Source organism: Procambarus clarkii, chromosome 15 (assembly GCF_040958095.1).
Source record: "Procambarus clarkii isolate CNS0578487 chromosome 15, FALCON_Pclarkii_2.0, whole genome shotgun sequence".
In the NCBI taxonomy this organism is placed as follows: Eukaryota; Metazoa; Arthropoda; class Malacostraca; order Decapoda; family Cambaridae; genus Procambarus; species Procambarus clarkii.
This window is the reverse complement of record NC_091164.1, coordinates 16,435,309-16,456,514: the sequence shown is the minus strand read 5'-3', so window position 1 is coordinate 16,456,514 and position 21,206 is coordinate 16,435,309. Positions and strand designations below refer to the sequence as shown.

Genomic DNA, 21,206 nt, shown 5'->3' with positions numbered 1-21,206 from the left:
TCACAGTATATTTACTAATTGCCAACCCACAACAGGGTAGGATATGACTAGTTGAACTATTATCGTTCATCCTAGTCCCATTATTACCATAGTCAGTTGTACTATATTGATTAACCTAGCACCATTAATGAATGGTCCAGACCCTATTTTGGGTGTAATTTTTATCAACTCGAATTGAGTTGTATATATAATAATTTACTTATGATCATTACACCTTTGAGTGATTAATTAGTGTCTCTACCATCCTAGGGTGATATAGAAGAGCTAACCTAAAGGTACTTCCAGTGACACTGGTTTATCACTCAAATCATTAGTGTGTATGATTGTATATATATAATGTGTATTAATTTTAAGTGCTAACCTCTAGTAGAGGTAGGATTATTGCTTAGTGAGTGCAGAATTTACCCTAGGCTACCATTAGTGTTTGTTCAGTATTATGAGCAGCCCAAGTACTAGTCCCACAAGGCTTCACCAACTAGCCAGTATGGATAATGCAGGGAGAATGAAAAGAACCCTTGCAGGTCTTAAAGGCCACTTAACAAGACAGATCAAGAAATGTGAAGATTTGTCACAACAATCAACAGTTGATTATGCTGACCTGGAAAGCTATTATCAAGCAGCTGCAGGTAAATTTGAGCAAATCAAATGCCAAATGGCTGTCCTTGTGGGGACAGACTACTACCATCAATTCATTGGTAGCCCTACTAAATATCAGGGCATAACCATGTTAAACTCTGCAGGAGGTAAATTACTCTCAGGCCCAGTATCAAGCCTGAGGAGACCTATGCCTGCAGATAAACAATACCAGTAGAAACCTAAATTTGTCAGCTGATTATATTTCTCCAGTAGCATTATACTAAGGAGATTACAGCTGACTATAGTAACAGAGGTTGATGTTAGTATCATCATTTAAAGCTGGAGATGAGTTCATGAGGCCTCAGTGGCAAATCAGTGAACAGTAGCCTAAAACAGCTACAAGTCACTGCGACCAATGTCACTGAACCCACTGCAGTCTCAGAACCATACTTTACTTTAATGATGAGCTATTCAATCTTCTGAATCAATTAACTAAATTAAACCCCAATAAATTTGATGACTGATTTGATACATTTATTATTTAATCAAGATGTATTCCATGGGCCTCAGTGTTTATATATCAGTGACCAGTTACCTGAAGAAACTTCAAGTTATATCTAATGTCACTGATCTCACTGCAGTCCCTGAATCATACTTGACTGTAGTACTTGATCACATCCAGTCTTCTGGGTTAAATAATATGTAATAAGGCTTGAATATTAGCCTTTCAAGAGTTGACAGGGAAATGAAATCGCATTAGACTTCTAACCCCTACAACTCTAGTACGGGACATCCGTCCAGTACGAACAGACACACAAATGTGTGATTACTAACTACTAACATCAAATTAATCTAGTAATTCGAAGGAGGAGTATCGGTGTTCGTCTGTTCTAAATAGGACTTCGACCCGTGAGCAGCCCCCTGGGGAATTATGTCGGAAAATCCGACACCATTTAATAATCATACAGATAATAGCTGTATTGTATAAACAAGTTACCCATAGAAAACGTAACTTGTAGTGGAATTACCATCTAAAGAAAACGGGATATCATCACCACATACCATTATAATTCACCAGCTATTCTGCTGGGAATTATTCTTAAATACATTAGTCTTTGGACTTTACCATCATAAAAACATCTTATATAAATTAACTTAATTATCAATATTAAAGTAGAGTAAATGTGACCCTTCTATCACTTTCTGAAATCTGGACAAAGTAGGCCAGGCGTCAGGGAGGAAGGGGGCAACCATTGTTGTGTCACCTCCGAGACGTGTGGAGCAAATTTAGCTCCTATCATATCTGGACAATGTCGGCCAGTAACGTCAATAGTATGGAGTGTTAAACAGCCATTGTTTATACGAGACCAGAGGCTCACACGGGAGCAAATTCGGCTCCTGTTAAATTTACTTGGACGTAGTGTTATGGAAACCAAAGGTGTACCATTGTCAACACGCTGTCTACAAATTCAAGTTAAGTGTCTATCCGAAACCCGTTTATCATTCATTTATGGCCATTAATGTCAGGATATAGGGTGACCCGGTTAGATCACGTGGAAGCCTCAAACTAAAGGTAATTAAGCCAGGTCTTTAATGTTCCATGTACAGTTTTCTCTGATATAGCTTGTCATATATAGGATTCTGGCTTCACAGCTAGCGCACTTTTGACAGGTCATGACGAGGATGCAAGATTTTGTGCACCAGTTACTGGGTGATGGAAGCTACCTCAAAGAGGATAATTTGGTGTCTACACCCTAGTTATACCTGGTGGACTAACCTGCTGTACTATAAGATAAGGAACCTTTTCAATGTATGTAGTTAATACTGTAGTTTGATTGGCTGTATATATATTAATTTAATAAACCCCCCCTAATGTGTAGAGGATCGATTTGTGAGATTATAAGATTATTGCAGAAATACAGTCCACTTATCATTATACAAATTGCTATCATAGTATATAAATTAACGTAAATATAAATTCTATATATATTCATATAAATTAAATAAATATAAATCTCACAGGTCGGTTCCCACAGAGAGAGAGAGAGAGAAAGAGAGAGAGAGAGAAAGAGAGAGAGAGAGAAAGAGAGAGAGAGAGAAAGAGAGAGAGAGAGAGAGAGAGAGAGAGAGAGAGAGAGAGAGAGAAAGAGAGAGAGAGAAAGAGAGAGAGAGAGAGAAAGAGAGAGAGAGAGAAAGAGAGAGAGAGAGAGAGAAAGAGAGAGAGAGAGAGAGAGAAAGAGAGAGAGAGAGAGAAAGAGAGAGAGAGAGAAAGAGAGAGAGAGAGAGAGAGAGAGAGAGAGAGAGAGAGAGAGAGAGAGAGAGAGAGAGAGAGAGAGAGAGAGAGAGAGAGAGAGAGAGAGAGAGAGAGCAAATTTTCCAAAAGGTCGGTCTACGACTACTACGCAGCTGGGCTGACCTGTTGGCCCCACCTATCACATGCCTCTTCAAACTCTGTCTAGCTCAAGGAATGTGGCTCTCATCATGGTAGAGGTTCCAGTACAAGAAGAAGAGCCGCTCAGTGGTTGTTAACTACAGGCCAGTGTCACAACATCCAGTACAAGAAGAAGAGCCGCTCAGTGGTTGTTAACTACAGGCCAGTGTCACTGTTCTCCATTACTGGTAAAATCCTGGAATCATTAATCGCTCACCATATTTTGTATCATCATCGGCTACTATGTGATCGACAGTATGTTTTTAAAAAAGGCCGATCTGCTGCTGATCTCTTGCTAAATCTCTCCACTAAGTGACATCAATCATTGGATAACTCTAATATTAGCTGTGTTGTTACTTGGGACATAGCAAGAGCCATTGAGAGCCATACACTCCTTTTCTTCTCACCCCCCCCCCCTCACACACTCCTACTCACACTCACTCTCACACACACACACACACACACACACACACACACACACACACACACACACACACACACACACACACACACACACACACACACACACACACACAGTGAGGGAGGTAGCCATGCAAGCAGCTACCTCACAGGAAGCAGCAAGGTGTCACCACTCAGCTGCTGGAGAGAAAAAGATCAGTGGTAGTTGTAGGCATCAAAGAACAGGAAGGATCCAACAGGCAAGAATGGAATAGCAAGGATTGAGAGGCAGTACATGGGCTACTGAAGGGGTTACAGATGGAAGGGGCTGAACTAAACATTGAGAAGGTTTTCAGGTTGGGTTGGTACAACAAGGACAGAAACCGACTTGTAAAGGTGGTGTTTACAAACATAGCCATGAAGGAGGATAATCTCGAAAGGAAGAGTCGTCTGCAGTATGTGGAGGGATACAAAAAAGTATTCCTGTAGAGGGACAGGACGAAGGAGGAGTGATCCAGGGGCAGCAGAGGCATAGAGGAAGCGCAGGGAGAGAGGAGTAAACCAGGAAATCGCAGCCCCCATCACAACAGTCCCAGAGACAAGAGGGGAACCCAATACCAGCATCCCAGCAACACCAGAGAGGAGGGCAACACCACCACCCCCTTCTGCATAGAAACCCTCCCTTCCCCTCACCCTACTTGCTCCAACCCACCCCTCCTCCCCTCCCCACCCCATTCTGACCCTGTCACCCCTTCCCCATTCCCATCATGTAACCCCCTCCCGCCTTTCCACCCCTCCACCTTCATCCCATACCTTCCCTATCCCTCCTCCTCCCTCACCCCGTATCCTCCATGTCCCCCCAATCTCCTTAACCCACACCCTACCTGTCCCCCTTCCCTTAAACCCCCACCCCCCACCCTAAAATCCTCTGAGACCCTGCAAACCACCTCAGAGATCTTCTCACCAACGGAACACCTTCCCACACCAGCAGAATGCTCGCCAAAAAGGGGACATGAAAATGAACAGAAGAAAGTGAACTTCAAGGCTATGGACACTAACATAGATGGGATTACAAATAAAACAAGTGAACTCGGAGAATGGGCACTAGAAGGAAACCCAGACATAATAGCACTCAGAAACAAAGCTAACGAAAACCATAACAAACGCAGTGTTTCCACAAAGCTACTATGTAGTGAGGAAAGAAAGAGAAGGGAGAGGAGGAGGTGGTGTAGTTATGCTAATAAGAGAAGGTTAGAGTTTCGAAGAGAAGGTAATTCAGAACTGTAAAGGTTTTAGTGACTACATATCAGGCACCATAGCAACTGGAGGACAGAAAATTATAGTAGTAGTCATATATAACCCCCCACCGAACGACAGAAGACCCAGAAAGGAATATGATAGAAACAACTTGGCCACCATCAATATAATAGAGAGAGCAGCTTCTGTGGCTAGCAGGAACGGATCCAGACTACTAATCATGGGAGACTTCAACCATGGGAAGATAGATTGGGGAAACAGAGACCCACGTGGAGGACCAGACACATGGAGAGCTAAGCTGCTGGATGTGGCAACAAGAAACTTTCTAAGTCAACACGTCAAGGGACTGACAAGAATGAGAGGAGGGGATCAACCAGCCTTGCTTTATCTGATATTTACCCTAAATGAGTCGCATATAAGGGAAGTTAAGTTGGAAGCCCCCTTGGGAATGAGTGATCATAGTGTATTGAGCTTTGAGTACGTGGTTGAGCTAGGAATTATCACCCCCCAAAAAGAATTGGGAAACAAAGGGCTGGCGTACCGAAAGGGAAACTATGAGGAGATGAATAAATTCCTAAGGGATATACATTGGGACACAGAACTCAGAACCCAGTCCGTACAAGACATAATGGACTATGTCACCCAAAAGTGTCAGGAGTCTGTAAGCAGGTTTGTCCCAGCCCGGCAGGAAAAAACAGAGAAGCAAAAGAAGAATCCGTGGTTTAATAGGGAATGTATGAAAGCAAAGGAGATTGTGACGGTAAAGCGTTGGTGTTCGGCTGTTTCAAAAGCTGGGGGCAGGGCCTCGTCACATAACAAAAAAAAAAAAAGAAGTTTGTCCTTTTGTCTGTGGTAAGGTAATGGGAAGACACACAAAACACAAAGTATAAACAATGAAATTTTAATTACTCTAGAAAACAAGATATGAATAAAGACAATCTTGTAAAATTCCAAACAAGTCAACAAACAAAACAACATGAATAATTAAGGTGAGTGAACAATTTACTCTAAGACAAGTAAGTGCAAGTTATAAAATCAAAGCAGGTGCTGGGAATACTGGCTTCAAGCTGCCACCTCCCTTAGTACACGACAGCCAGAGCTTTAGTCTACTATAGAGAGATGTCAACTCCAAGGAGCACAGGGATATTCTGAGGAGACGGCGTGCTGCTGGCCCAGACGTCGACTCATGTAGTGGCGTGAGTGCAGGTGCGGCGACACACCAGCCAATCAGCAACAGGCAGGCGGAGAATGAGTAGTTTGCTGGTTTGACGGCGGGCGGTAGCCGGTGTGTCGGCTTGTGCATGGTACACTTTGCTTCCTTGGCAAAACGTTTGGCGATACTGGTGGACGTATATTCAATATAGTATCTTGTACTTGAACGACGTAAATGTGTAGGGAAGAGCAGGCTCAATTTCTCTTGAAAGAGATTATCGTTACAACTCTCCCCCGAAGCCTGCGGTTCTGGAAGAAGTTACCTCTTCATGTGGTAGAGTGATAGTTGGAATTGTTTCTACTTCATAGACTCTGGAGAGGGCGTCGGCTATGATTTGTCAGAACCCTTGATATAGCGGATCTCCAGGTTGAAATCTTGCAGATATAAAGCCCATCGTAGAAGACGTTGGTTATTGAATTGGGCTTGATGTAAGAAGCGGAGAGGATTGTGGTCTGAGAAGATGGTGGTAGACCTAGCACCTTGTAGGTATGGAGCAAAGTGCTGGAGATTCAGGACGATGGAGAGTAGCTCCTTCTCGATAGTGCTGTAGTTCCTCTGGTGGGGTTTCAACTTGTAGCTGTAGTAGCTGACAGGTAGAACCTCCTCGCCTCGTTGCTGCATCAGGACACCCCCGATGCCGGTACCACTGGTGTCGACATGAAGGATGAAAGGCTTGGTGATATCTGGCGAGGCGAGAATAGGATTAGAACAGAGGAGGAATTTGAGTTGTTCGAAAGCAACGGTTTGCTGCATGGTCCAATTATACCGTTGCTTGGGACTGGTTAAAGTAATTAATGGTGTTGCTACCGTACTAAAATTCTTCACAAACCTACGGTAGTAGGAGGCAAGACCAAGGAAGCGCAGGAGCTGCTTCCTGGTGGTAGGCTGTGGATAATGCTGGATGGCTTGAGTGTGTGTGTTTAACGGAGCTAGGCTGCCACTCCCAATTACATGACCCAGATAACGCACTTTACCTTTGGCAAAGCTGGACTTGCCCAGGTTGATGGTGAGGCCGGCTGTCAGGAGCTTGGCGAATAATCGTTGCAGCTGGAGCAGATGTTCGCTCCAGGTGTTGGATGCTACGACGATATCATCCAAATAGGCGTAGGTGTTATCTAAGCCCTGGATGACGCGGTTGACAGCTCTCTGAAAAGTGACCGGGGCATTGCATAGTCCAAAAGGAAGGCGTTCATACCTGAAAAGTTCAAAGGGAGTGATAAAGGCAGATATTTCTTTGGCTCGCTCTGTTAAACACACTTGGTAATACCCTTTGAGCAAGTCCACTTGGGACAAGTACTGGGCATTACCAATGGCGTCAAGGATGTCATCTATCCTTGGCAAGGGATATGCATCCTTGACAGTCACATTATTTAACTTACGGTAGTCAGTGCAAAGTCTAACCTTACCTTGGGGTTTTGGCACCAAGATACAGGGTGAGGCCCAGGGGGACTCACAAGGTGTAGCCAGTCCATGATCCAAGAGGTACTGCACCTCAGCACGCATGACTTCCTTCTTGCTAGGGCTGATTCGATAGAAGGGTTGACGAATCGGCCGGGTGTCAGGGAGCAGTTGGATGTCGTGCTGGGTAACATTACACTCTTGTGGATCATCTTGGAACAACTCCTGATGTTCTTTGAAGATTTTGATGAGAGGTGCACTATGATTGTCCTGAAAATAATTATGTAGATCAGTTAGGATTTCCGAATTGGAAAGCGCCGACTCAGTGTCAGGGCTTTCGGGAGGAGAAGCAGGGAAGGTCTCACTGTGGATGTATGGACCTTTAAAGGAAGAATATGTTATCAATACAGTGGGAGGAGTACCGTTATATAGCTTCAGGAGGTTGACGTGGCACAACTGGGTCTTCCACCGCCTATCTGGAGTCTCTAGAACGTAGTTGTGGTTATTTCTGCACTCCTTGATGCGGTAGGGTCCTGAAAACCTGTTTTGCAATGGAGAACCTGGGATAGGGAAGTAGGCAAGCACGAAGTCTCCCGGTTTAAATTTCCTTACTTTGCTGGTCTGGTCGTAATGAGTCTTCATCCTTTCCTGTGCTTTCAATAGATTATCTTTGGCAAAACTATGTACCCTCTCTAGAATGTGTTGTAGGTTTTGAAGAAACTGGGGCACATTCTGATGCTCACTGAAGGTGGCATCACATAGAGAGTCTTTGAAAGCTTTGAGAGGAGTACGGCACTTACGTCCGTATAGCATCCCATAAGGAGATACTCCTACAGACTCATTGGGAAGACTTCTATAGATGCACATAATCAGATCAATTTGCTTATCCCAATCCTTAGAGGTTTCATTACAAAACTTCTTCAGGAGTGCTTTAATAGTCTGATGACTACGCTCAAGAGAACCCTGTGAAGCAGGATGATAGGGGCTGGACAATACCTGCTTGATGTTGAACTCTTCCAGTGTCCTCTTGAAGAGATCACTGGTGAAGTTGGTGCCACAGTCGCTCTGAACCTCCCTTGGAAATCCATACTGGGTGAAGATCTTCAATAAGTGTTTCACAACCGTAGCAGCCGTAATGTTCTTTACTGGAACTGCTATGGGGAATCTGGTGGTAGGACACAGGATGGTTAGGATATAGGCGTTACCTAAACTGGTCCGAGGTAAAGGACCAACACAGTCTATAATAAGTCTGTGGAAAGGTTCCGCAGGCACCTGTATGGGAGTCAGTGGTGCTCTGGGGATAGAGATGTTCGGTTTATCTGCCATCTGACATGTATGACACTGTTTGACGTACTGTTTGACGCTATTTACCATACCTGGCCAGTAGTAGTCTTGACGGATTCCATGGTAGGTCTTGTTGAATCCGTAGTGTGAGAGTGCTCCGTGGGCCAGGTGTAGAATAGTGGGCCGCAGGCTGGCAGGAATCACTAGTTGTTCGACGTTGGCCCAATCGTCCTCCTCCTTCAGTTTACTGGGTCTATATCTGCGGTAGAGCAACTCGTTCTCTAGGAAGAACCTAGGAATACTGTCAGGTTGAGTCTCAGTCTGGAAAAATAATGGTGTCAAGGTAAGATCTTCCCTCTGTAACTTACGGAACTCCAACTTGGTCAGATTCGGGGGTAGTTTCTGAGGGTCTTGAGGGACAGCGGTAGCAGTAGAGTCAGCTGGCTGTGGTCGTGCGGCTTGTGCACGGGTGGTCACTAGAACCGGAGGAGAAACTTCATCACTCTCTTGAACCTTTGCTGGAATGGAACATACTCGAATATAGGGTTATTTGGCACAGAGGTACACACCTGGGGTTTGGCCATGACGATCAGGTTGGTCGGTTGCAGGTCTTCTGCCAAGTCGTTGCCTAGGAGAAGTTGCACTCCAGGCATGGGAAAAGGCTTTTCCCTGATGGCGACTTGGACTTCTCCGGTCACGAAGGGACAATCCAGGTGGACTCTGGCGAGAGGATAAGGAGTGGTAGCAGTGAGGTCAGTGATGAAGACAGTTTCTCCGGTGTAGGCGATATTGGGCACAGCTGATTTCAAAATAATTGATTGAAAAACCGCTGTGTCCCTCATAATCTTCAGTTTGAAACGTCCCTCCGGATTTGAACCGTTGGTAGAGACAGTTCCAGTATACAGGTTTTACTGAAAAGAGAAAGATCTTTAACATGAACACCAACATTCATCACAGGCTTACCGGACTTAGGAGGAGTCTGTTTGGGTTTAGTGGATTCAGTATTTCCTTTGTATTGAGACTTACCACATTTATCTATGGTATGTCCATAGAGTCTACAATACTTAGAGTACAATTGTGAGCCAGCTTGATCGGTACTCACTTTCTCGTAACTGTACCACGACTTCTTACTGGAAGATGGTTCTGGTGTCAGCCGGTGGATGAGGCTGTAAGTGTCAGCCGACTTAGCACACTTTAGGTAGTCGGTCTCTTCTTTATCTTATATATAAACGGACAGGAGGCGGCACACGCCTCAAGAATTCTTCAACTAGCATGAGGTTGACGAGTTCTGAAAAGTAGAGACATGTGTGCTTCCAGCCATTTCATAAAATATCTCCTTTTGGTATTAGCAAATTCGAGAAAGGTAGTGGTACTTGCCTTCAGGTGGTCACGGAATTTCCTTCGATAACTTTCGGTGGAGAGAAGGTAGGCGTCCAACACTGCTTGTTTCAGAGTCTGGTAGTCATTCTCAGTCGCCAAAGTACTGAATGTAACTGCAGCTCTACCTGTGAGATGTACTCTAAGAAGGGTTGCCCATTGGTCGGCAGGCCAACTAAGTTGATTAGCAAGGGTCTCAAAGGTGGTAAAAAATACATCAACTTCTGTCTCTACGAATGGTGGCTTTAACTTACTTGCATGCGAGATATTGAAACTGACAGGAAGACTGGCGGTAGCTTGCTGGCGTTGAGCGAGGTGTGTAGTTTCCAACGCGAATTCTTGTTGACGACATTCCATAGCCAGAGTTGCTTGTTGTTTGTCATGCTCGCGTTGCATCTCCAATTGGCGTTGTTTTGTTTCAAGCTGTATTCGTTTCCGCTCACGGAGTATGGCAATCTGACGTTCTTGTTCTTTCCTCAAGGCGGCTTCCTCTTTCCTCAGTTGTAGAGCTTCTTTTTGTTGTTCGCGTTCGATCTTGGCAAGCTCTAGTTTGAGTTTCATCGTTGCCAAATCAGTTTTATCTGCAATAAAGTAAGTTTCGTGAGTTTCAGAGTTAATCTTACCTTCCTCTAAGAGATGATCCAGTAACAGGTTATGTAGTTCATTTTTGTTGGCATGGTGGGGAACTTCTAGTTGATACTCATGTGCAAGAGTTTGTAATTCAGTCCTCTTGGCACGACTTAAGGTCCCTATTTCACCTGCTGGGTCTGCACGGAAAGCTTGGAGACGAAACATGGTGAAATTAGCAAATAAATGCACAACGAATATACTGTTGTGATATAGTGAATGTCAGAAACAGGACAACGTGGCAACTGGTACCTATCCTGTGGAATCGTTAACAATTAATGTTAATGATTAATAAATCAAGGTCGCAGGAAATCTTGTACCCGGTACTCAATGTAAGAGGATAAGGGCAAGAAAATCCTACTAAATAAGCGAAACTGAGTTTCTAAAACAAATGAAACAGTTAATTGCCTCAAAAGTGAATTAGGTAGTCCAAGAATGTAGGCATACCTTGCCGAGTCTCTATAGGACATAAGCAAGTTTTTCCCACTGAAATTAATATGATACTTACAGAATTAGCTAACTTTTGTGCTCTGAAAAAGAAGGCTAATTCCCTACCAATGTAAATATCATCATCTCTGACCGACGTGTAGGGGTGCGAGGTGTCAACTGGTGACGAGAACTGCTGCTGAGGTCCCAATTCAGCAACTAAAGTTCGTGCGAGAGGAACTATGTCCCTCTTTATCCTCCTACCGTCGGATTGCAGAAGATTAGGTGCACTTGACCCGGGGACAGACCACAGTACCAGGGTACCAATATGATGATCTGCCGAAAATATGAGAAATATCCTAGGGACAAAAGATGGTAAACACGAGTAATAACACAGAGGGAGAGATGACCAATTAAGAGAATGACTGAGGCCTACAGTCACCACGTAATCCAAAGTTGTCTCACCTTCACCATATGCTACTCTCGGAATGCACAATACACACAGCACCATATGAAAATAAAATTGAATATTGAAAATAGTGAAAAGCTACTTTACCAAAGCCAAGTACACTTACCACAAATTTACAATCTGGTACCAGTACCCGAGTGAAGCTCCGTGGACAGGCCCCCATGAAATGTGACGGTAAAGCGTTGGTGTTCGGCTGTTTCAAAAGCTGGGGGCAGGGCCTCGTCACATAACAAAAAAAAAAGAGAAGTTTATCCTTTTGTCTGTGGTAAGGTAATGGGAAGACACACAAAACACAAAGTATAAACAATGAAATTTTAATTACTCTATAAAACAATATATGAATAAAGACAATCTCTTAAAATTCCAAACAAGTCAACAAACAAAACATCATGAATAATTAAGGTCAGTGAACAATTTACTCTAAGACAAGTAAGTGCAAGTTATAAAATCAAAGCAGGTGCTGAGAATACTGGCTTCAAGCTGCCACCTCCCTTAGTACACGACAGCCAGAGCTTTAGTCTACTATAGAGAGATGTCAACTCCAAGGAGCACAGGGATATTCTGAGGAGACGGCGTGCTGCTGGCCCAGACGTCGACTCATGTAGTGGCGTGAGTGCAGGTGCGGCGACACACCAGCCAATCAGCAACAGGCAGGCGGAGAATGAGTAGTTTGCTGGTTTGACGGCGGGCGGTAGCCGGTGTGTCGGCTTGTGCATGGTACACTTTGCTTCCTGGGCAAAACGTTTGGCGATACTGGTGGACGTATCTTCAATATAGTATCTTGTACTTGAACGACGTAAATGTGTAGGGAAGAGCAGGCTCAATCTCTCTTGAAAGAGATTACCGTCACAAGATGAACAAAAGGGCATGGAGGAACTTCCGTAACAACAGAACTCAAGAAAGTAGAGAGAACGAGTACCAGAGAACCAGCAACGAGTATGTCAGTGTGAGAAGAGCAGCTGTAAAAAAGCATGAAAATGATACAGCTAATAAAGCCAAGACCGAACGAAAGCTACTACACAGTCACATCAGGAGGAAGACAACAGTGAACGAACAGGTGATTAAACTTAGGGTGGGTGAGGACAGGTACACAGAGAAAGACAAAGAGGTGTGTGAAGAACTCAACAAAAGGTTCCAGGAGGACTTTACAATATAACAGGGAGAAGTCACGGCGCTAGGAGAGGTGGCAGCAAACCAGGTGACCTTGGAAAGGTTCGAAATTACAAGAGATGAGGTCAAGAAGCACCTATTGGAGTTGGATGTGAGAAAAGCTGTTGGTCCGGACGGAATCTCACCATGGATATTGTAAGAGTGTGCAGGAGCACTTTGCTTGCCACTCTCCATAGTGGTAGGTCACTGGAAACGGGAGACCTACCAGAAATATGGAAGACTGCTAATGTAGTTCCAATATTCCAAAGGGTGAGAGACAAGAGGCAAGTTAAGGCCAGTGTCCTTAACTTGTATACCATGCTAGGTGATGGAGAAGATTGTGAGAAAAAACCTATTTACACATCTGGAGAGAAGAGACTTCGTGACATCCCATCAACATGGGTTCTGGGAGGGTAAATCTTGCCTTACAGGCTTGATAGAATTCTACGATCAGGTGACAAAGATTAAGCAATAAAGAGAAGGATGGGCGGACTGCATTTTTTTGGACTGTCGGAAAGCCTTTGACACAGTACCCCATAAAAGGTTGATGCATAAGCTGGAGAAACAGGCAGGAGTAACTGGTAGGGCGCTCCAGTGGATAAGGGAGTACCTAAGCAATAGGAAGCAGAGAGTTACAGTGAGGGGTGAGACCTCAGAATGGCGTGAAGTCACCAGTGGAGTCCCACAGGGCTCTGTAATCGGACATATCCTGTTTCTGATATATGTAAATGATCTCCCAGAGGGTATAGATTCATTTCTCTCAATGTTTGTGGACGATGCCAAAATTATGAGAAGAATTAAGACAGAAGAGGACTGTTTGAGGCTTCAAGAAGACCTGGACAAGCTGAAGAAATGGTCGAACAAATGGCTGTTAGAGTTTAACTCAAGCAAATGTAATGAAATGAAGATAGGGGTAGGAAGCAGGAGACCAGATACATGGTATCATTTGGGAGATGAAATACTTCAAGAGTCAGAGAGAGAGAAAGATCTGTGGGTTGATATCACACCAGACCTGTCCCCTGAAGCTCATATCAAGAGGATAACATCAGCAGCATATGCCAGGTTGGCTAACATAAGTACGGCCTTTAGAAACTTGTGTAAGAAATCTCTCAGAACATTATATACCACATACGTCAGACCAATCCTGGAGTATGAGGCTCCAGCATGGAGTCCATATCTAGTCAAGCATAAGACTAAACTGGAAAAGGTTCAAAGGTTTGCCACCAGATTAGTACCCGAGCTGAAAGGTATGAGCTACGAGGAGAAACTACGAGAATTAAACCTCACTTCGTTGGAAGACAGAAGAGTTAGGGGGGACATGATCACCACATTCAAGATTCTCAAGGGAATCGACAGGGTAAATAAAGACAGGCTATTTAACACAAGGGGCACACGCACAAGGGGACACAGTTGGAAACTGAGTGCCCAAATGAGCCACAGAGATATTAGAAGAATTTTTTTAGTGTCAGAGTGGTTGATAAATGGAATGCATTAGGAAGTGATATGGTGGAGGCTGACTCCATATACAGTTTCAAGTGTAGATATGATAGAGCCCAATAGGCTCAGGAATCTGTATACCTGTTGATTGACGGTTGAGAGGTGGGACTAAAGAGCCAGAGCTCAACCCCCGCTAACACAACTAGGAGAGTACAACTAGGTGAGTACACACGCACACACACACACACACACACACACACACACACACACACACAATGACCTGACCTCACCTGGTCGCCACCACTGCCCCCCCACCCCCCAGTCCCCCGCATCCCCCTTACACATACTCTCCCCCTCTCTCTCCTCTCTCTCTCTCTCTTTCTCCCACTTTCTCCTCTCTCTCCCACTCTCTCTCTCTCTCTCTATCTCTCTCTCTCTCTTTATCTCTCTCTTTATCTCTCTCTCTCTCTCCCTCTCTCTCTCTTTATCTCTCTCTCTCCCTCCCTCTCTCTCTCTCTCTCTCTCTCTCTCTCTCTCTCTCTCTCTCTCTCTCTCTCTCTCTCTCTCTCTCTCTCTCTCTCTCTCTCTCTCTCTCTCTTTATCTCTCTCTCTCTCTCCCTCCCTCTCTCTTTATCTCTCTCTCTCCCTCCCTTCCTCTCTCTCTCTCTCTCTCTCTCTCTCTCTCTCTCTCTCTCTCTCTCTCTCTCTCTCTCTCTCTCTCTCTCTATCTCTCTCTTTATCTCTCTCTCCCTATCTCTCTCTCCCCCGCTCCACTCTGCCCTTCTGACGAATCCTATCACGGCACAACTAGAAACAGCTTCAAGCATGACAGCCAGAAGCAACAGGGGAACAGGAAAAAGTTCAGGCGACGAAATGAAGGAAATGTTCGCCCAGTTGCTGGAGGACATCAAGAGTGAGATGCAGGAAATGATGCAGGAAATGAAGAATGAAATAAGCAACCTAAAAAGAGAGCTAACAGCAGCAAAGGAGGAGATTAGAGCCCTCAAAGAGAACAGTATCGATGCTGAGACTCAGAAAACCACCCAGGGAGAAGGTGGTAATAGTACTTTGGAAGAGAATGCCACATTAAAAGCAACATTTGCAGAAATGCTAAAAAAAAACAACTCTGAAGTAATGTCTGCAGTGATGGAGGTAGCCATGAAAGCAGCCACCTCACAGGAAGCAGCACACTCCACTAGCCAGCTGCTGGAAAGGAAAAGAGCAGTGGTAGCTGTAGGTATTAAAGAGCAGGAAGGCTCTAATAGGAAAGAGTGGAATGATAAGGACAAAGCAGCAGTGAATGAAATACTGAAGGCACTAGACATGGAAGGGCCTGAGCATAGCATTGAGAAGGTTTTCAGGCTAGGCTGGTACAAAAAAGACCGAGACCGTGTGTTAAAGATAGTGTTTGCATACGAGAAAACAAAGGACACGATTCTAACAAAGAAAAGCCACCTGCAACATGTGGGGGAATTCAAAAAAGTATTCCTCCAGAGGGACATGGCGAGGGAGGAGAGGGCCATGGCGGCAGAAGCAAGAAAGAAGCGCAGGGCGAGAGGGGAAAACCAGGAAACCACAGCTCCCAACACATCACCCCCAGAGGCAAGGGGGGAACCCACAACCAGCTACCCAGTAACACCAGCGAGGAGGGCAACCCGACAACCCTCCTCTGCATAGAAAACCCCCCCTTTCCTTCCTGTCCTCCCGCCCCGTTCACCCCATACCCTCCCTGTCCTTCCCCCTTCACTTGACCCCCCGCCCCTCATCCCAGTATCCTCTGCAATTCTGTTATCCACTTCACAAATCCTCACACCCATGGCACAGCTTCCTCCACCAGCAGAACATTCACCAAGGAGGAGATTTGAGAAGGGACAGAAGAAAGTGAGCCTCAAGGCAATGTACACTAACATAGACGGTATTACAAATAAAGCAAATGAACTTGGAGAATGGGTACTAGAGGAAAACCCAGACATAATAGCTCTCACAGAAACAAAGCTGACGAAAACAATAACAAATGCAGTGTTCCCACAGGACTATTATGTTATGAGGAAAGAGAGAGAAGGAAGAGGTGGGGGTGGTGTAGCTCTGCTGGTAAGAAAAGGCTGGGATTTTGAAGAGTTGGTTGTTCAGGGATGTGAAGGTTTCAGTGACTACATAATAGGAACAATAACAACTGGAGGGCAAAAAATTATAGTCGTAGTCATATATAATCCACCACCAAATGACAGAAGACCCAGACAGGAATATGATAGAAACAATATGGCCACCATTGACATAATGGAGAGAGCAGCTTCTGTTGCTAGCAGGAATGGATCTGGACTACTAATCATAGGAGACTTCAACCATGGGAAGATAGATTGGGAGAACAGAGACCCGCATGGAGGACCAGAAACATGGAGAGCTAAGCTGCTGGACGAGGCAGCAAGAAACTTTCTAAGCCAGCACATCAAGGATCCAACAAGAATGAGAGGAGAGGATGAACCAGCAATGTTTGATCTGATATTTATCCTAAATGAGTGGGATATAAGGGAAGTCAAGATGGAAGCGCCCTTGGGAATGAGTGATCACAGTGTATTGAACTTTGAGTACCTGGTAGAGCTAGGAATTATCCCCCCCAAAAAAGAACTAGGAAACAAAAGGTTGGCATACCGAAAGGGAAATTATGAGATGAGAAGCTTCCTAAGGGAAATACCTTGGGACACAGACCTCAGAGCTAAGTCTGTACAAGATATGATGGACTATGTCACCCAAAAGTGTCAGGAGGCAGTAAGCAGATACATCCCGGCCCAAAAGGAAAAATCCGAGAAGCAAAAGAAGAATCCATGGTATAATAGGGCATGTATGGAAGCAAAGGTACTGAACAAAAGGGCGTGGAGGAACTTCCAGAATAACAGAACACCAGAAAGCAGAGAGAGATACCAGAGAACCAGGAATGAGTATGTCAGGGTGAGAAGAGAAGCAGAGAAAAGTTATGAAAATGATATAGCAAGCAAAGCCAAGACCGAACCAAAGCTACTCCACAGTCATATCAGAAGGAAAACAACAGTGAAAGAACAGGTAGTGAAACTTAGAAAAGGCGAGGACAGGTATACAGAGAATGACAAAGAGGAGTGTGATGAACTCAACAAGAGGTTCCAAGAGGTCTTCACAACAGAACAAGGTGAGGTCACTGTGCTAGGAGAAAGGGAGGTAAACCAGTCGGCCTTGGAAGAGTTTGAAATTACGAGAGAGGAGGTCAAGAGACACCTGCTGGACCTGGATGTTAGAAAGGCTGTTGGTCCAGACGGGATCTTGCCATGGGTACTGAAAGAGTGTGCAGAGGCACTTTGCTTGCCACTCTCCATAGTGTATAGTAGGTCACTGGAGACGGGAGACCTACCAGAAATATGGAAGATGGCGAATGTGGTACCAATATACAAAAAGGGCGACAGGCAAGAGGCACTGAACTACTTGCCAGTGTCCTTAACTTGTATACCATGCAAGGTGATGGAGAAGATCGTGAGAAAAAACCTGGTAGCACATCTGGAGAGAAGGGACTTCGTGACAAATCGACAACATGGGTTCAGGGAGGGTAAATCTTGCCTGACTGGCTTAATAGAATTCTATGACCAGGTAACACAGATTAAGCAAGAAAGAGAGGGCTGGGCAGACTGCATTTTCTTGGATTGTCAGAAAGCCTTTGACACAGTACCGCATAAGAGGCTGGTACATAAGCTGGAGAGATAGGCAGGTGTAGGTGGTAAGGTGCTCCAGTGGATAAGGAAGTATCTAAGCAATAGGAAGCAGAGAGTTACGGTGAGGGGTAAGACCTCCGATTGGCGTGAAGTCACCAGTGGAGCCCCACAGGGCTCTGTACTCGGTCCTATCTAGTTTCTGATATATGTAAATGATCTCCCGGAGGGTATCGATTCATTTCTCTCAATGTTTGCGGACGATGCTAAAATTATGAGAAGGATTAAAACAGAAGAGGACTGTTTGAGGCTTCAAGAAGACCTAGACAAGCTGAAGGAATGGTCGAACAAATGGTTGTTAGAGTTTAACCCAACCAAATGTAATGTAATGAAGATAGGTGTAGGGAGCAGGAGGCCAGATACAAGGTATCATCTGGGAGAGGAAATTCTTCAGGAATCAGAGAAGGAAAAAGACTTGGGGGTTGATATCACGCCAGACCTGTCTCCTGCAGCACATATCAAGCGGATAACATCAGCGGCATATGCCAGGCTGGCCAACATACGAACGGCATTCAGAAACTTGTGTAAAGAATCATTCAGAACTTTGTATACCACATGTGTCAGGCCAATCCTGGAGTATGCAGCCCCAGCATGGAGTCCATATCTAGTCAAGGATAAGACTAAACTGGAAAAGGTTCAAAGGTTTGCCACCAGACTAGTACACGAGCTGAGAGGTATGAGCTACGAGGAGAGACTACGGGAATTAAACCTCACTTCGCTGGAAGACAGAAGAGTTAGGGGGGACATGATCACCACATTCAAGATTCTGAAGGGAATTGATAGGGTAGATAAAGACAGGCTATCTAACACAAGGGGAACACGCACAAGGGGACACAGGTGGAAACTGAGTGCCCAAATGAGCCCCAGAGATATTAGAAAGAACTTTTTTAGTGTCAGAATGGTTGACAAATGGAATGCATTAGGAAGTGATGTGGTGGAGGCTGAATCCATACACAGTTTCAAGTGTAGATATGATAGAGCCCAATAGGCTCAGGAATCTGTACACCTGTTGATTGACGGTTGAGAGGGGGACCAAAGAGCCAGAGCTCAACCCCCGCAAACACAACTAGGTGAGTACACACACACAGACACACACACACAGACACACATACAGACATACAAATAGGTGAGTACACACACACACACACACACACACACACACACACACACACACACACACACACACACACACACACACACACACACACACACACACACACACACACACACACACACACACACACACACACACACACACACACACACACACACACACACACACACACACACACACACACACACACACACACACACACACACACACACACACACACACACACACAGGTGTGTGTGTGAGATAGATTGGAGAGATAGAGATCACAGGAGAGATAGATTGGGAAACGAGGAATCCCCATGGCGGGGAGGAGACCTGGGGAGCGAAGCTGGTAGACGTTATTGACAGGAATTTCCTAACACAGCATGTGAAAGAAGATACTAGGGAAAGAGGAGGGGATACGCCCAGCCTATTAGATCTCATTTTCACCCAGAATGTAGAAGACATCGAGCAGTTGGAACATGAAATACCACTAGGAGCTAGTGACCATTGTGTCCTAGTCTTTGACTACATGATGGAGCTTAAAATTGTGACCAAAGGACAAGAGGTTCGGGAAAGGAGACTTGATTACAGAAAAGGGGACTACAGAAGGATAAGGGACTACCTGGGAGAAGTGCAGTGGGAGGAAGAACTTAGAGGAAAAACAGTGCAAGGTATGATGAACCAAGTCATATTGAAATGCAAGGAGGCTGAAGAGAGATTTATTCCAACAATAAAGGAAAAAATCAGGAGGGAATATAATAACCCATGGTTTAATAGACAGTGTCAGGAAGCAAAGGTGAGAAGCAGGAGGGAGTGGAGGAAGTACAGAAGACAAAGGACAGAGGACAACAGGATTAGATGTAACAGAGCTAGGAATGATTACATTAACATAAAACGAGTGTCGGAAAGAAATTATGAGAATGATATTGCAGTCAAAGCGAAAAAGCAACCAGAATTACTACATAGCTATATAAGAAGGAAGATGTCGGTAAATGACCAAGTGACAAGACTGAGGAAAATAGAAGGGGCATATACAGAAAGCGACAAGGAAATCTGCGAGGTACTGAATGCAAAATTCCATGGAGTGTTCACAACCGAGCCTGAGCAGCTCCCATTGTTAGAAGAGATTACCCAAGATGAAAGACTATCAGATATAGAGGTGCCAGCAGAGGATGTAATGAAACAGTTGACAACACTGGATGCAAATAAAGCTGTTGGACCAGACAAAGTATCACCGTGGATACTGAAAGAGGCAGCGCAGGCTCTCAGCGTGCCTCTGGCAATGATCTTTAATGAGTCACTTATGTCGGGAGACCTGCCCAGTTGCTGGAAGGAGGCAAATGTCGTACCGATTTTCAAAAAAGGTGATAGGGAGGAGGCACTTAACTACAGACCCGTATCACTGACAAGCATCCCCTGCAAAATACTTGAAAGAATAATTAGGCTAAGACTTGTTGAGCACCTGGAGAGCATTGGGTTTGTAAACAAGCACCAACATGGGTTCTGGACAGGGAAATCATGCCTAACAAACCTTTTAGAATTCTATGATAAAGTAACAAGGATAAGGCAGGACAGAGAAGGCTGGGCAGACTGCATATTTCTTGACTGCCAAAAGGCCTTTGATACGGTACCGCACATGAGACTGCTATACAAACTTGAGAGGCAGGCAGGAGTAAGCGGAAAGGCCCTAGTATGGGTGAAGAACTACCTAACAGGAAGGAGCCAGAGGGTAATGGTAAGGGGCGAGAAGTCGGACTGGCGAACAGTAACAAGTGGAGTACCTCAAGGATCGGTGCTGGGACCAATCCTCTTTCTAATTTACGTAAATGATATGTTTACAGGAGTGGAATCATACATGTCAATATTTGCGGATGACGCAAAATTAATGAGAAGAGTTGTGACAGACGAGGATTGTAGGATCCTCCAAGAGGACTTAAAACAGGCTGCAGAGATGGTCAGGGAAATGGCTACTGGAGTTTAACACCAGTAAATCTAAAGTTATGGAAATGGGATCAGGTGACAGGAGACCAAAGGGACAGTACACAATGAAGGGGAACAGCCTACCTGTAATGATTCGAGAAAGAGACCTGGGAGTGGATGTGACACCTAATCTAACTTCTGAGGCACATATAAATAGGATAACGACAGCAGCGTACTCTACACTGGCGAAAATTAGAACTTCATTCAGAAACCTAAATGAGGAGGCTTTTAGGGCGCTTTACACTGCCTACGTGAGACCCGTCTTAGAGTATGCCACGCCATCATGGAGCCCCCACCTGAAGAAACACATAAAGAAACTGGAGAAGGTTCAGAGGTTTGCGACGAGGCTTGTCCCA

At 44.8% G+C, this 21,206-nt stretch overlaps 1 protein-coding gene across 1 annotated transcript in view; it reads right to left on the bottom strand.

The window, feature by feature from the left end:
- Window positions 1-8,141, bottom strand: part of LOC138364962 (trichohyalin-like) — a 25,022-nt gene extending 16,881 nt beyond the window's left edge. The window contains exon 1 of the mRNA XM_069325048.1: window positions 8,075-8,141. Within this exon, the coding sequence (XP_069181149.1) occupies window positions 8,075-8,141 (67 nt within the window). The remainder of the gene's footprint in view (window positions 1-8,074) is intronic.
- Between the last annotated feature and the right edge of the window lie 13,065 nt (window positions 8,142-21,206).